Source organism: Ovis canadensis, chromosome 23 (genome assembly GCF_042477335.2).
Source record: "Ovis canadensis isolate MfBH-ARS-UI-01 breed Bighorn chromosome 23, ARS-UI_OviCan_v2, whole genome shotgun sequence".
Lineage (NCBI taxonomy): Eukaryota > Metazoa > Chordata > Mammalia > Artiodactyla > Bovidae > Ovis > Ovis canadensis.
The window spans coordinates 33,979,201-33,995,276 of NC_091267.1; the positions used below are offsets into that span (position 1 = coordinate 33,979,201).

The following is a 16,076-nucleotide window of genomic DNA, read 5'->3' on the forward strand; positions in this document are numbered from 1 at the left end:
TTGTGCAAGATGGAGTGGGGAAACCAGGGTGGGCATGTCTCTGGACATGCAACTGACCCCAGTACTTCCAGAAGTGCTCAAGGTAAAAGAGGAACTTGCTTCTTGAAGGGCCAGGGGTACTCTGGGAGAAGGTCAGGCTCTGATTTGCTCCCAGAAAGCCCAGTGAAGCTGAACTTCTGAGCCAAATGAGGTGGCGACACCCAGAGCCTCCTTCAAAGCAGCAACTCTCAGGGAGCCTCCAACATGCTAAGAGTTGCCCTCCCAGAAATACTGTCTCTGGAGAAATGCTTCAGGCTTGGACGGAATGTAGGGTTTTGTTTGTTCTTGACTTGGCCAAGAGGACTGCAGGGAGGGAGGAGAGGATGTAACAGCCAAAACAGAGAGAAAGGGAGGTCACCCTCTATGGAAAGAGATACTGTCAAAGCTAGCAGAGACCTCTTAGAAGGGTGGGAAGGAGGTCACTGAGGCAATTCAGCTCCTTTCCCCCAAACTGTCCAAGAGGGCTAAGGATCCAGTTTCAGGAAGCAGAAGCGAGCCCCTCCAAGAGGATGCTTTAAACAGGCAGCACCCAAGGCCACAAGAGTCACAGAATTTCTGAGAAGCACAGAGGGGATTCTCCATTTAAGCACTGATTGCTAACTGCCAGGGCTTAAGGGTGAGGGCTGGGACTTCTCTCTGCAGGCCTGGTGGAGCCCAGATTCACTTGGTGGTCAGCTCCCTGGGTTGGAGTGGGCCTTCTAGAACCAAGCAAGTCCAAGAGGTTGGGCCCTGCAAACTCAGCCACTCCACGGGGCAGAAAGTCACCTACAACAAGAAGATTTTCTAGAACAGTTAAACCAGATGTTCAGGTCCACTCAGCGGGACTGTGGGGCTACAGCAATCCTGATGCTGGGATGGATGACCAGGGGCCTCAAAGAGAGGAGACAAGTATGCCAGGTTTTTGGATACAACAAAGTATTGCTTCCAAGAACAAGTCTTTCAGAATTTCTAAGTAAAGTGACAAACTTGATTCTGAATGGTCATGGGGGTAGGTGACCACCATGTGTGACCACAACATAATTTTGTTCAATATCCTGAGGGTAAGACCATCACTTCCCCTCATAATCATCCGGATTTGGAAAAGAAAAGGGTGAGCATTCAGGCAGCAGTTAGGAAAAGGTGGAAAGGAAGACTTTAATGCTAAATAGGAGTCCTTAAACTTAGAGGCTAATTTAAAATCTCACACTAGAATCTCAGGAAAGTCACGTGAGGCAAAGGATAAGAAAATCAATAGCATAAAAAATGAAGACCTGTCAGCACAGCACAAAAGTACATTCTCCCCTGTTGCCCTGGGTCTACTTAACAACCTCAGGAGGTCAGGCCTACAGGCTCAGGCCTGGCTTCTCCACCACACCCCACCCATAATTAAAAACAGGCTCAGAGAAGTCTACTGACTTACTCTAAGTCACACAGAGGTAGAGTCCAGACCAAATGAAATTTGAAATTGCAGTAGCAAAGCACACGGACCATTGAGGAGAAAGAGAGAGTCTTTTTCAAAAAATGGCAAGCTTTCAAAAATCCCCAAGGGAAGAGAAGGAAGAAGTGTCCAGAGCGTGAACTTGAAAGGAGCCAAAACAAAATGGAATCTGGGGCTCACAGGAGCCCTGAAGGGTAACGGAAAATATCCAGAGCAGCAAATCACTCAGGTGAGTCAACTGGGGTCTGACCCATTCCCACCCTGGCGACCTGGGCAAGTCACTGCCCCCCTCTGTACCTCCTGTTCTTTCTGGGACCCAATCTCCCAGAGTTTGTTAGGAGGATGAAATAAGATAATGGATGTAAATCAGTGAGAGAAACACTCAGCCTCTGGTAAGCATGACAGAAGTGTCTGCTAGGACTATTAGAATAGTATTACTGAGACTTCCCTGGTGGGGCAGTGTAAAAGAATCTGCCTGCCTGCCAATGCAGGGGACATGGGTTCAGTCCCTGGTCTGGGAAGATCCTGCATACCGTTGAATAACTAAGCTTGTGAGCCACAATTACTGAAGCCCTGAAGCCTGTGCTGCACAACAAGAGAAGTCAGGCAACAAAGAGAGGACCCTACTCACCACGACTAGCAAAAGCCCGAGCAAAGCAATGCAGACCCAGCCTGGCCATAAACAAATGAATAATAAAAAAAAAGAATAGTATTATTGGTATGGATACATGTGAAGTACTTAGGCCAATACCTGGAAAATAGTGTTTTAGTTCCTTTCACTATTGGCTCTTTTTTAAAAAATCATTTTTAACCTAATGATATTATATTTTAAAAATAAACGGTTTATCAATGCATGTTTTTCATAACTAACACATGTACTACATTTACTGACGACAGGCACCTAGGTACATGGGAGCGTCAGATCAGAGCAGTGTCCCCACCCCAACAGTGATAGCTCCAGGGGGAAGTGGAGGGACTTGGCTCTCAATCTAGCCTCCAGGGCTGCTTCCCAACATGGGCAACTCCCTCGGAGCTTCCTGAAATGAACTTATGGATGCTCATGAGAGTCTGCACGGATCCCCAGGAATATGAGCCCCCGAGTGGGGAGCAGATCTAGTAGTGAGTTATCTGGAGTGGTTCTGAAGGTCTCCTTGCAGAGGAGGTGGTAGCGAACGTCCTGCTTTCTGTTTTCAAGGAGGAGAATATTAAAGTTGTTTCCACATGCTAAATTCCCTCTGAGGCCAGAGACTGGACTCCAGGACTAATGGAAAGGGGCATTCTGGAGAAGAGAACAGGACAGTCTCCTTCTGGGCCAGGAGACTTGGCTGCCTCCTTGGCTGAGGGCAGAATGGGCAAACGTTAACTTACCACCTCCGACTGGGAGAAACTCAACATCATTTATCTAAGGAGGAAACATGTCTGATCAACCTACTGGCGTTTTCTGAAGGAAAACCAGGAAATGTAATTTATTTAGGCCAGTGCTTTACAATTTTGGGGATACAAGGGGGCACTTTTAAAGAACAGTGATGCCTGGGTTCCATCTCAGAGGTCCTGACCTCCTTGATTAGGAGTGGGCACAGGGGCACAGAGGTCTAAAAGATGTGAGTGTGACCAGTCACCAACTTAGACTTGCAAAAAGTCTTAAGGCTTGAGATGGGATTGTTGGGTGAGTAAAAAGTTGTTCTTTCAGAAAGAATACAATTTAAAAATAGGCAATGAAAGGCAGGGATCAGAGAACATTTCTTAGGATATAAAATCAGGGTTCCCCCCGCTCCCCCACCCCTGCCATTCAAAGGTACAGCAAGGTCTGATCTTGCCACTTTCATGAATGATGTGGGATAATGTCCCCACAGCTAGAGACGATGTAGGAAGTTTTCACTGATGCTAAAAGGAGTCTGAGATGCCCAACAGATGTCAGGGTCATCCCAGCCCTGGGGGCTGAGCTGTCAGTGACTGAGAAAGCATCCTTCCACACTTGGGGGTTAATGAGCTCCGTGAAGCTCTGGTGTTGAGCACAGTGGGCTCCCAAAGACACGGCACACATTGTGCCCTTGCTAACCCCATGCAACCAGATCATGGGTGTGGTACTTGGAAATAAACACAAAACCCTGCTCCATCTCTGCGCACAGCCGCGGGGCTTCTGCCGTAGCGTGCCATGATAAAGACGGCTAAGGTCCAGAGAAGGGCCACCGTGAAGGCACAAACTTCCACGTAGCGGGAGAGGATGAAGCAAGCAGAGTAGGGAGGAGAGCTTGGGCAAAGATTGTGGAGGCCCGCGGTCCAGGCAGGTGGACAGGGCTTGCCTTCCAAAGTTTTTTGATATGCTGCCACGGAGGATCACTGCTTTGAGTTTTTATTTTTATTTATTTTTTTTTTATTTTTTTATTTTTTATTTTTTTTTGCTTTGAGTTTTTAAAGAGCAATTTTACTAGCAGTAAAGGATGCGGTTTTAAAAAGTGGATATTCAGCACACAGAACTTATCATCCCAGAGGGTGCAGTGACTGAAAATAGAAACTGGGATAAGGACATGATTTATTAAGAGAACTCAGAGTCTTGGAGAATACTGCTAAGTTTGAGAGTATTTCCATGAAAGGCGACCGACCTCTCAAAATGCTTGTCAGCATCACTGTCACAAACCCCAGGGCTGGCTCAGCGAGGCACGAGTTCTAGAAATGGGAAATCATTCCTCCTCACTCCCTGCTAGCTGCCAAAAGGGTGACGCCACAGGATATTTTCAAAACTGTCTGTTGAAAAAGTGTCCACAATAGTGATGCCACAATACAGCTATCATAACGATGTGACTGCTATGAGATTTTCCCAAGTTCTATAATGAGGGAGATATACATCGGAAAGCATGAAGGCAAAAGCAGAACAACAACAAAAAAGCCATGGAAGGGAGTATGAAAGTGAACATCCCTCAATCGCGTCCGACTCTTGGAGATCCCGTGGACTATGTAGTCCAGGGAGTCCTCCAGGCCAGAATACTGGAGTGGGTAGCCGTTCCCTTTTCCAGGAGATCTTTCCAACCCAGGGATCGAATCCAGGTCTCCCGCATTGCAGGCGGATTCTTTACCAGCTAAGCCACCAGGGAAGACCAAGAATACTGGAGCGGTAGCCTTCCCTTCTCCAGGGGATCTTCCCGACCCAGGAATCAAACTGGGGTCTCTTGCATCGCAGGCAGATTCTTTACCAACTGAGCTAACAGGGAAACCTAAATAAAAGCTGAAAAACCTTCAGTTAGGAATAACATTTCTGTGGAACTGGCCAGAACAGGCTTGCTTATTGGTAAAATTAGAAAAAAAAAAAAAAAAGTTAATTTCCCACATTGGCTCTTTACAGCAGAGGCCAACCATCAAACAGTTACATTTCCAATGTTACTGTAGTTGATCCAGTACCCTAACTTAGAGACTTTTCAGAGGTGAAGAGAGTGCTGTTAATAATTCCACTGGGACCCCCACATACATGGGGACCATCCTAGATAAGGATGGTCCCAAAGTTGGGCTTGGAATTTCCAGGCAGAATTCAGGTTTTCTGAGGGTGCTGTTAAACAAAATAACATTCCCTTATGATCTGAATTTACATAAAGGGTAGGAAGATTTTCTTCCCTTCTCTGGAGAATAAAACAGAGGTGGGGGGGGTGAAGTCAACGTGGAGAATGATGGTGGGAGCAATGCCCCCCTCATTGGTGCTTTATTTTTCACTTTAAATCAATGGTTCATAGCTTTGGTTGAGTCCCGGGAGAGCCTTTCAAAATAACTCAGGCTGGGGCTTACCCCAGACAAAATAAATCATCTCTGAATTTTCTTAAAAAGTCACTACTTGTAGCTTATGAAATGGTTTGAAAGTTCAAGGTAAATAAAGTCAAACAAATGTCTCCAAATCCATTCCAGAGGCCCCTCCCCACAGGAAAGCAATGAACTCAGGTGAGTAAGACAGCTATGAGTCCCCAAAGGTCAAGCCAGGTCCCTTCTTCCTTCCGGGCCCCTCTTCGGCCCCACATCTTCCGTGGTCTGTCTGGATCCGGGGATGTAAAAGCTGCCCTTTGGAAGGAAGAGGGACTTGGCTGCCCTAGATGAGGCATACAGCTTGGAAGGCCACTTCCTGGGGCTTCAACTCTGGGGTCCTTTCAACCGTCTCTTATGTGGAAGGAATGATGCTAAAGCTGAAACTCCAGTACTTTGGCCACCTCATGCAAAGAGTTGACTCATTGGAAAAGACTCTGATGCTGGGAGGGATTGGGGGCAGGAGGAGAAGGGGCTGACAGAGGATGAGATGGCTGGATGGCATCACTGACTCGATGGACGTGAATCTGAGTGAACTCCGGAGTTGGTGATGGACATGGAGGCCTGGCGTGCTGCGATTCATCGGGTTGCAAAGAGTCGGACACGACTGAGCGACTGAACTGAACTGAATTGATGCCATTCTCCACATCTTAGACCAGCAGCAAAAACAAAATACGATCAAATGTAATACAAAATTTCTTTCTCCACAACACATAATTCAAGCTATCTGATTAGAAAGTTATACATATAGTCTCCAGGCAAGAATACTGGAGTGGGTAGCCATTCCCTTCTCCAGGGGATCTTTACCACCCAGGGATCAAACCCACATCTCCTGCACTGCAGGCAGATTTTTTTACTGTTTGAGCCACCAGGGAAGCCCATATGTATATATAAATATGTACATATATATGTATGTATAAATATGTACATATATATGTATATATGTATATTACCTGCTGAAAGAGAAAAGTAGATCCAGTTCTAGAAGCTATTTGGAAAGGAAATCACAAAGCACATCTCTCTGTTCTTATCGTCTCCATGAGGTGGTCACCCCAGCCTTGGATCTGGCACATGAATCCCTAGGGGATGCCTCAGATGGTCACCACCGTGCCCTGCAACACTGGTCTGGTGTAAGTTTTCTGATGGAAAGTACAACTGATTCCCTTTGCTCTGTGCTGCCCCGTGAAGCATATTTTATTGTTGATGCACTCTATTGTTCTTAATGGAAAACTTCTCATGAGCCAGAATTTGGAAGTAGCCATTTACAGCTGAGTTTTATGAACATCATAGTCAACAATTAGAACCAAATGTAAAGCTGGTTATAGCTGTACAAGTCCACATAACAGATTCCACTCTCCATTTTGCATCCTCACCATTTGTAACATTTATAAATAGTCTCTGCTCACATTTTCTAGCCATCCCCTCCCCAAAATGGGCTCCTGGGTCCCACTGCAGAACATTCTGGAACCAGGTAAATTTTCAACATGCTACTTTCCTCTTATGCTCTCACTCTGTAAAAACCAGGTGAGCCTTTGCAGCTGGGCAATACAGGTTTTTAAGAGGTCACCACCTACTTCACAAAAGAGCTGAACTCTGGGCCACTGAGAGGGTGCCAACCAGGCTCCTGTCACTGATCACAAGTAGGATCAAGAGAAGAAGTGGGGGAGGTGAACCCGTTTGGGGTCTTCTCAAGGAAGCTTTTCACTTTGTCATTTCTTTAGTAAAAAATGAAGTCAGAAGTGCCTTCATTGCCAACTGGGACTCTTTAATTCCTCACCCCCTCAACCCCAAGTTAACAGCCAGCAATCTCTGAGGCTAAGGAGCAACCAGGACAAGCCCGGAGGGTTCAGGCAGCCAGAGGGGCTCACGTGGGAAGGAGTGGGATGAAGGAGATGGGCCAACCAGATCAGCGGGAGCGAGGGCACGTCCTGGGTGATCCAACTGCTGTTTTAACCGCGCCAGCCTTCTCCCAAATGGCAGGTCTGATGGTAAGAGTGGAAGGGGCCACGGGGGTGGCTCATCACCACACGTGGCCAGTCCTGGAAGTCAGGACACAGAGACACGGAGCGCAATAGCACTTCTCGTGGCGTTGTTTTCTAGAGAGAACAAGAGGGTTCTACTTCCCACTGGGGGAAAGGACTGCCTGGCATGGTTTTCTCTTTTGGATCTTGGCAGTTGGATTTGCAAACAGGAAAAAGCTGGAATTCTGACTTGGGGGTGGGGTGGGGCTGGAAATGGTTCAGATTCACATCCTTGTTGGAACTGAGCAGACACCAACTCAAGGGTAAAGGCCAACTCGGGAAGAGCAGCAGGTAGTTCCAGACCCATCTCCCCCACCCCACCCCCGACCCCAGTACAGGTTTTAACAGGAAGTCGACCTTTTAGAGCTCCCGGCCTAGCCTTTCAGCATCACACATGGTGACAGGCACAAACTCCATCCTCAGGTCCTTCTCGAAAGGATACTCCTGTCCTGAGAAGGCTTGCACACACTGTCTGATTCTAAATTGGAGCCTGGCCAGCGGATCAAGGAGCCCAACTCAGACAGTTTATACTCACCCAAAACGATGCTAAACGGAGCAACCCATAGAGCTGAAATTAATTTGCAATAGTAAGTTCTGACATATTTACTCTAAACTATCCTTTGAAAAGTGTTTTCTCTTACTTCAGGGCCCTGAGAAGACAGTCTTAAACCTGTTTTAAAACTGAAATATACCCAGGATCACAAAGAGTTATTTTTTTAGATCAGTTCTCTAAGATAGGTAAAGGAGACCCTAATAAGGCAGTGAATCATCAGAAATAAAATCTGTGATCCAGTATCACACAGCCTTTTCTCAGTGCTCTTCAGTCATGACTTTACCTTTGATGCCCAGTAACTTCACATACAAAGCTCTTCATTTATAAAAGTAGATAGGACATCTCTGTTAAAGACACTACACCAGCAATGCCCTCAGGGTTCTCAAACATCTATGAGAAATAAGAAATCTAGACACACGTATAATGTCTACAGCATGCTAACTAGATGGCTGTACAGAAGCATCCAGATAGTGGTAGAAAACTGACTCAGCCAGGGGATTAGCTGAAGAAATGTCTCATAGCCTACTGTCTTACAGCTGAGGTTTAAACCACTATCAACCATAAACAATGTGAATAAACACATCCACAGGAAGAAGCCAGTGTGTTTGACAAATTAGCTAGTCTACTTTGCTCTAGTGAATGTCAACATTTGCCGTCAGGCTATGCTAACAATCCCTGGGTAAACACTGTTTTTTTTTTTTTCCCTCCAGGTTATTAGGTTCTTAGAAAGCTACTTGCCTATCAGTGTTAATACGTTGCTAGCTTTGTTAGCAACAAAAGGTCCCTCCCTCATTTAGCTCACACCTAATGTGTGACACAGGGTACTGGATGAAAAGTCAGTCACTGGATTTTTATACCAACTGCCTTTTGAAGCAATTAGCAAGAGCAACACGAAGGGCATTTTATGTATAACAAGATTCTCCGTTCTACCCAACATCTATAAGTAACCCAGCAAGTGAAGAGGCATGCTGGATGCAAGCGATACCTTGGAGACGGACAGTTCCTTCGATTTAGACTCAAACAGGTGCTCCAGCTTGGAGGTGTCCACCTTAATGGGTTCCAGTTTCGACCACAGGAATTCTCTGCAGCGGCCATTGTTCTTACACGGCCACTCAAAAGGCCGGACTTCGTTCCAGAACAGACGGATGGTCTTCTTTTTCTTGGTGAATGCTGGCTGACCCCTGGGTACCTGGGGCCACCCTAAGCCCTGAGGAGCGTTGAATACTGGAGGGGGAGCCAATAAATTACCGGGGACTGGAGGGGGAGGCACGCTGTCCAGCAGGGGTGGAGGGGGTGGGGGCGGCAGACCCAGAAAGGTGGGTGGGGGCGGGGGAGGTGGCCCTGGGGCCTCCGGGTGACCCAGGTCCACGTCCAGGACATCAATGTCATCCTCCTCACCCAGGTCAGTGAAATCCATGTCCTGGATTCTGAGCTCCCTGGGATTGGCCATGAGCTGGTCCCAGATGTAGTCGGATTCCGTCTTGGGCTGAGCTGATGTCTTCTCTGCGACCTTGTCATTGGGCTCCGCGTCAGGGGAGATGGACCCCCTCCCTAGGTCCCCACTGTTGAATTTCTCCGCGAAGGCTTTCACACTGCCCCGGTTGTCCAGACAGCCAACGTCCACCCTCTTGACGCTCTCATCCTGGGCCAGGGAACTGGCCTGCAGGGTGGATATCCGGCTAGCCAGGCTGGCTACTGCCTCTGCCCCCTGCGCGGTCCTCGCAGCCTCGCCCTCCCCCTTCTCCTCGTCATCCGCGGGCTTTCTGTTATGGGCATACAGCATGTCCAGCATGAACCGTTTGCTGGTGAGGATGTCGCCACACTGCTCATTTACACCGGCATCCTGAACACCCGCAGACCACAAACCTGAAAGTACACAGGAGAAAAAAATGAGAACATCACACCAGTCTCGATGCCATGAAAGAACCAACCAGGCAACCCGTGGGCATTTCACACAGGAGGAATCAGGAAGACCCAGAAATAAAGCAATGGAAGGTCACGGTTGACAAGATGCTCTTGATCAGAAAGAGATGCTGTGTCACAGGGCCAATGGCCCACTCTAGGGACCCAACACTATCGTAGGTGTGACACGGCTTGTGGCTCTGGCCTAAGCTCGTGGGAAAAAATTGCCCCGCCTTTTCTGCCCACCCATGATAGCTGGTCAGGGCCTACTCAGGGCAACCGCCCTAACTACACACAGGGAGTCAAGGAAATGCCCTCTCACCCACAGCAGGTACTGGAAAGGCTGCAGAATTACTCCTTTTTCCCCCGACTCCACCTCTGCACCAGTGAAGCCAAACTGCCTGGAGAAATGCACAGACCGTACCACTGGTCATACGGCCACCAGTCTTCAGGAGACCCTTAATGCTGCCTGGCGGCCCCATCCATGACCTCTCTTAGATGGCTTTCCATACACCTCCTCTTTCCTCTAGGCTCCCCTACTCAACTCATCCTCTGCAAGCATTGCCTTGCTTTCTGTTTCAAAAACTATTTAACAGACAAAGTCGGAGCTCTTCCAGGGCCTCCATTCTGCCTCCACTCATCCACCTGCACCTGAACACTGATCACGTCTGTCCTGTGACCACTGACCCCCTGTCCTCTTAGTGGGACTCATGTGCTCCCATGATTCTCCATCCTGCGTCTCCCATGCTCCTCCCACTAGATCTTCCTACTGGTATATAAACACAGTGTAATTTTACCTGTTAAGTGAAAACAAAAAACCTCACTTGATTCTACTTATCCCTCCAGCTATAATCCAAATTTTCTCCTTTCTTTTAAAGTAAAGCTGCGGCAGGGGAGGGAGAGTTAGGGAGTTTGGGAAGGTCACACACACACTGCTATATTCAAAATGGATAACCAACAAGGACCTATTATAGAGCACATGCAACGTTACTCAAACTTACGTGCCAGCCTGGATGGGAGGGGAGCTGGGGGGAGAATGGATACATGTACACGTATGGCTGAGTCCCTTTGAGGTTCACCTGAAACTACCACGATGTTGTTCATCGGCTATAACCCAATACAAAATAAAAATTTGAAAGAAACAAACAAAAAATAAAGCTGCTTATAAGAGTTGTTTTGCTGTTTCCAATTTCTCTCTTTATTCTCTCTTGAACCCAGTCTAATGAAGTTTCTGCTCTGTTTCAGAGATGCTCCTTTCTGGGTGACCCACGACCTTCCTGTCGCACTAGACGCAGCTGTTACGCTTTCACCCTTGACTCTCCTCCTTCACTTCCGGACGCTGTACTCAGCTGGTTTGCTGCCTTCTCTTTGGCTGCTCCTGGTCGGTCTCCTGTGTTGGTTCCTCCTTATCTTTAAGAGTCTGTGGACCTCTTCTCTCCATCTACACTCCCTTTCCTAGCCTTCATCTCATCCAGTCTCAGGCCTTTAAATGCCATCTTCTGCCCCCAGTCCCACTCACCCAACCTGCTTCTCCTGCAGTCATTTCTAGTCTCAGTGTGGCCACTCCATCCATCCTTCACCCATCCAATGTAATTGCTGCCAATTCCAAAAGCCTCAGAGTCATCCTCGACGTTTTTTATTTTACTTTACAATACTTTATTGGTCTTGCCATACATCAACATGAACCCACCACAGGTGTACACTGCTCTTTCATCCCACACAACAGAGTCCTGTTAGTTTAATCTTCACGTTGCATCCAGAATCCAATCACTTTTCTCATCACTACTCCTGCCACAACCCCAGTCTGAACTAGCGAGGTTGCTTGCCAACAGGGGAGCATCCAGCTGATCTCAGCTTCCACGCTTGTCCCTCTACAGTGAACCCCACAGCCACGTGACGTGTTGCAATGTCCCACTTACCTTTCTGCTCTAAGTCTGCCAATGGTGCCACATTTCACTGGGACAAAAAGCCGGTGACCTGTCAGTGTTCACAAGCCATACGTGATCCCACCTTAATTTTTTTTTCTGCCTCTCCTACCACCACCTCCGCCACTGCCGCCACCCCAGATATACACACAGGAACCTCTTCAGTAACAGCACTGACCTGACATTCCTAGAACTCACCAGGCGTTACGTCATCCAGCCTCAGGACCTTTGCCTCTCCTGGGGGGCAACCCCAGTTAATCACACAATTTGCTTCTCAACTTCCTTTCCGTTTTAGCTCAAATAGTGTCTTCCCAGTGAAATCTTCCCTGACCACCTTATTTAAAATTGTGCATGCCTCCCTCTCGTCCACAGCTCATCATCTTTTCCTGCTTTATTTTCTACCCAAGCACATCTTACTGTCTGATCTTCCACGCATTTTCCTCTTTGAGTTTATTGCTGCCTTTGTCCCATTATTGGAATGATTATAATTATTTGTTAAATTGTGTTCTTCCTTGGAATGTAAACTCTACAAGAGCAGGGATTTGGGTCTGTTTTGTTCCCTGTTGTATCCCCAGCATCTAGGATGAGTGGATGAATGGATAAATGGTCAGGGACGTCAGTCCTCCGAGTTTGCTTCCTGAGGTCCAGCAGGGCTGGGCAGTGGGCACTTCAGGCTGTGCATTCCATCAGATATCCAAGGGCCTCTGTGGCTGCTCATTTGGGGAGGGAGCAAGAGACCTAGGCTGAGGATGTGAGCAGCATGAGCTTTTTCTCTACCAAAGAGCTGGATCAGACAGGCTGGGGAAGGACACTGGCCTCTCTCCTGTGGCTGTGCCTTCATCTTTGATGAGGCATTTACTGGGGAAAGCCAAAGGCCCTCAATGCTCTGATTTTTCCACTGTAGTTTTGGCCTCTGTGCTCTGCTCAACAGTGGCCTAAGCTCACCAAGTGCCCAACACCAGAACAAGGAGGTCTTGAGTCCTCTTGGAGACTGGCTTCACAAACAAAATACATTTTGACGATAACCACCATCAAAGAGATAGGAGGTGGCATTTGAGGACACGATGGAGAAATCACTACAGCTGCTCAAACAGTCCCGTAAATAGGGAGACTGCTTTGATGCCAGGAAGTTGTGGCAGATAAAGTGACTGAGTCTCTCTCAACAGACCGCCTCACTCTCTCCATTTATTGGGAAATGTTGACAATTTCTTATTTTGGCAACAAGGCAAAGAGCATAATCAGGTAACATTTTAAATGCTGGCTTTCAAGTTTACTTTCTTCATTCATTTATGTCTTTTATAAAATCATTACGTAGGGTGCCTCTTTGTCCCTAGCAATTTCCTTCGCTCTGAAGTGTACTTCATCTGATATTAACATAGCTATTAATATGGCTTTTCTTTGATTAATGTTGGCATGACATCTTTTCCCAGCTTTTAACTTTCCATCTGCCCATGTCATTACATTTGATATGAGTGTTGTCTATGATAGCATGTAGTTGATTGGTGTTTTCATCCACTCTTCAAATCTCTTTTACTTGCTGTGTTAGGACTTAAGCATGCCGTTTTATTTTTTTGTTTGTTTGATCCTTGTTTCAGTGTCTATTCCTCCGTTCTTGGTCTTGGGTAGATTGCTTGAACATTTTTTAGAATTTCAGTGTGACTTCTTTTATAGTGTTTTTGATTACTTCTTGTAATTTTCCTAGTAGTTGCTCTAGGTATTACAGTATACACATTCACTTATTTAGTCTATTGGTATTGGGCTTCCCTGGTGTCTCAGTGGTAAAGGATTCACCTGTTAATGCAGGAGATGCAGTTTTGAGCCCTGGAGATCCCCTGGAGAAGGAAACGGCAACCCACTCCAATATTATTGCCTGGGAGTCCCATGGACAAAGGAGCCTGGTGGGCTACAGTCCACTGAGTGACAAAGAGTCGGACATGACTCAGTGACTAAACAAAAACAAACGGATGTTTTACTGCTTTGAAGTGCAGAAACCTTACTTCCATTTAGATCCGTTTACCCTCCCAGTTTTGAAAATACAGCTGTCTTAAGTATTTCCTCTACATATGCTGAACACCGTAAAGTAATGTTTGCTTCAACCGTCGAATATGATTTAAGAAGCACATGGGTAAAAATATAGCATTTTTATCTACCCCTATTTTTATCCATTCTGTTTTTTGTTTTCTTGCTGGAGTCCCAAGTCATCTTCTATCATCATTTCCTTTCTGTTCAGAAAACTTCCTTCAGCCATTCTTCAAGGGGAGGTCACTCGTGACAAACGCTCTTGGTTGTTCTTTACTGAGAATGCTTTTATTTCCCCTGCATTGTTAAAGGCCACTTTTACTGTACATGTAATTCACCATTGACAGTCATGGTCTTTCAGCGCTTGACAGATGCTGTCCCCCTTTCTGCAGGCCTCCGTGATCCAGGCAAGATATCTGCTATCCTCTGAACTGCTGCTCTTCTATAGGTATCACATCATTATTTTGGTCTTAAAAAATTATTGGCTTTTAGTTATCATAAATTTGATTATCATTTGTCTTGGTGTCGATTTCTTTGGATTTATCCTTGTTAGGATTTGCTCAGCTTAAATCTGTAGGCTTATGCCTTTTGCAAAACTTGGGAAAATCTCAGCCATTATTTCCTCAAACATCTTTCCACACTGCATTCTCTCTCCTCTTCTTAGACTTAGATGAAATGAAGGTCAGTTTTACTGACATAGTCCCATAGGTCCCCGAGGCTCCTTCCATTTTTAGTCTATTTTTTCTCTGCTATTCAGATTTGGTAATTTCCACTAATCTGTTTTCAAATACACTGATTATTTCCTTTATTGTTTCTAATCAAATATAAAGTATGTCAAATACTTTACTTCAGCTTGCATTTTCCAGCTGTATAATTTTCCTTTGGTTCTTTTTTGAAAATTTCTCTGCTAAGACTTTTTAAATGTATTTCTTGAGAGTTTGTAACTGTTCTCTAAAGCATTATTATGATGACTGCTTTAAACCTTCTGACAGATCATCCCAGCACCTGTCAAGGGTTTTAAAGCAGTCACCATAATAATGGCATCTCTGGATGGTCTTTTTCCATTCAAGATGTCAATGCCCTGCTTCTTGATATGATGAGTGATTTCTGATTATATCCTGGATGTGTTGGGTATTATGGTATAGACTTTGGGTCATATTTAACCTTCTCTTTTAGCAGATACTCACCCTTTCAGGGTATAGCTTATAGGTGCACGTATATGTTCAGGTCCCTGCTGGGTCCCACTGTCATCAGGAAGAAGGCTGACTCACTCCCTCAATGTAGATGGGCTGAACCCCCTTGACCCCAGCAGCATCTTCCCAGTGGACATGAAGCATTGACTCCCATTGGCTCACTGTCTCCAAGTGAAGTGAAGGCTCAGTTTTCCACCAGTCCCCACCAATGGATAGTCCCACCTCCAACCACATCATTCTACCTTGTTTATGCTGGGTGGGGACGGAGGCTTGGCTCCCCCTGGGCCCTCACTGGCACTGAGGACAAGGAGAGTGGTGGTGGGAAGAGAGAGAAGGCTATTAGTCTTTCCGCCAGGTCTTCATTAAGTGTGGTCCTACTGTGGTCCAGGTGAAGGCTCAGATCCCCACAGGACCCCACTGACTCGACCCTGTTGGAAGAATTGAGATCCACTTGCTTCCCCGTGCAGGGGATAGACTATGAACTCCCCGTTAGGCCAACAGTATCCCAGCAGGGGAATGGAGAGCAATCTGCTTCTACTGGGCAGGCGACAGAAGACTGGTTCCCTTCTGAGTCTCGCTGACACTACAGGGTTGAGGGAAGGGAGGGAACTGGACAGCCATCACCTGTTTCCATATGGGTGTATACAGAAGACTTGCCTCCTTTTCCGTCTTACTGAAACCACTGGATTGGAAGAGAGCTGTGACAGTGGCATAGTTTCCATTAGACCTTGTTTGGGATAGAGCGCTTATTAAGAGCAGCACAGATTTTCTGTTCTGTTAGGCATCACCTTTCCTTATCCTTTGGTTAAGGGAATCAGCTTTCCTTGAAGCTTCACTGCTGTGCTGTTCAAGTCAAAAGACTCCTAGGCAGTCTGCCTCCTTCTTTTCACCTTTTAGCGTCCTTCTATGATTGGCTGTTCTATTATATCCAGGGTGTTGATATTTTAGTTGTAAGAGGGAGGAACTGGGAGTAATGGGGCTTCTCCATCTTAGCCTGATGCTTCTTCATTCATCGGTGGCTTTATGAGCCCCTATTATGTTCTGGGTCCCCAGCTAGGAAGTAAGGACTCACAATGAACAAGACAGACAACCCCATCCTCACTGCATTCAAGTAGAGACAAAACACGATTTTGGAAGTAACTACAACAAAGTGTAATCTATGCAACGATAAAGCCTCTCATTCTAATGCCAGGGAGTACAACACCAAAAACAAAGAAAAATAAG

At 46.4% G+C, this 16,076-nt stretch overlaps 1 protein-coding gene across 22 annotated transcripts in view; it reads right to left on the bottom strand.

Annotated features, from left to right (window-relative positions):
* Positions 1–16,076, bottom strand: part of FHOD3 (formin homology 2 domain containing 3) — a 530,360-nt gene that overhangs the window by 59,116 nt on the left and 455,168 nt on the right. For all 22 annotated transcript variants that reach the window (XM_069568681.1, XM_069568674.1, XM_069568673.1 and 19 more), the window contains one exon: positions 8,799–9,679. In XM_069568681.1, coding sequence (XP_069424782.1) covers positions 8,799–9,679 — 881 coding nt within the window. The remainder of the gene's footprint in view (positions 1–8,798; positions 9,680–16,076) is intronic.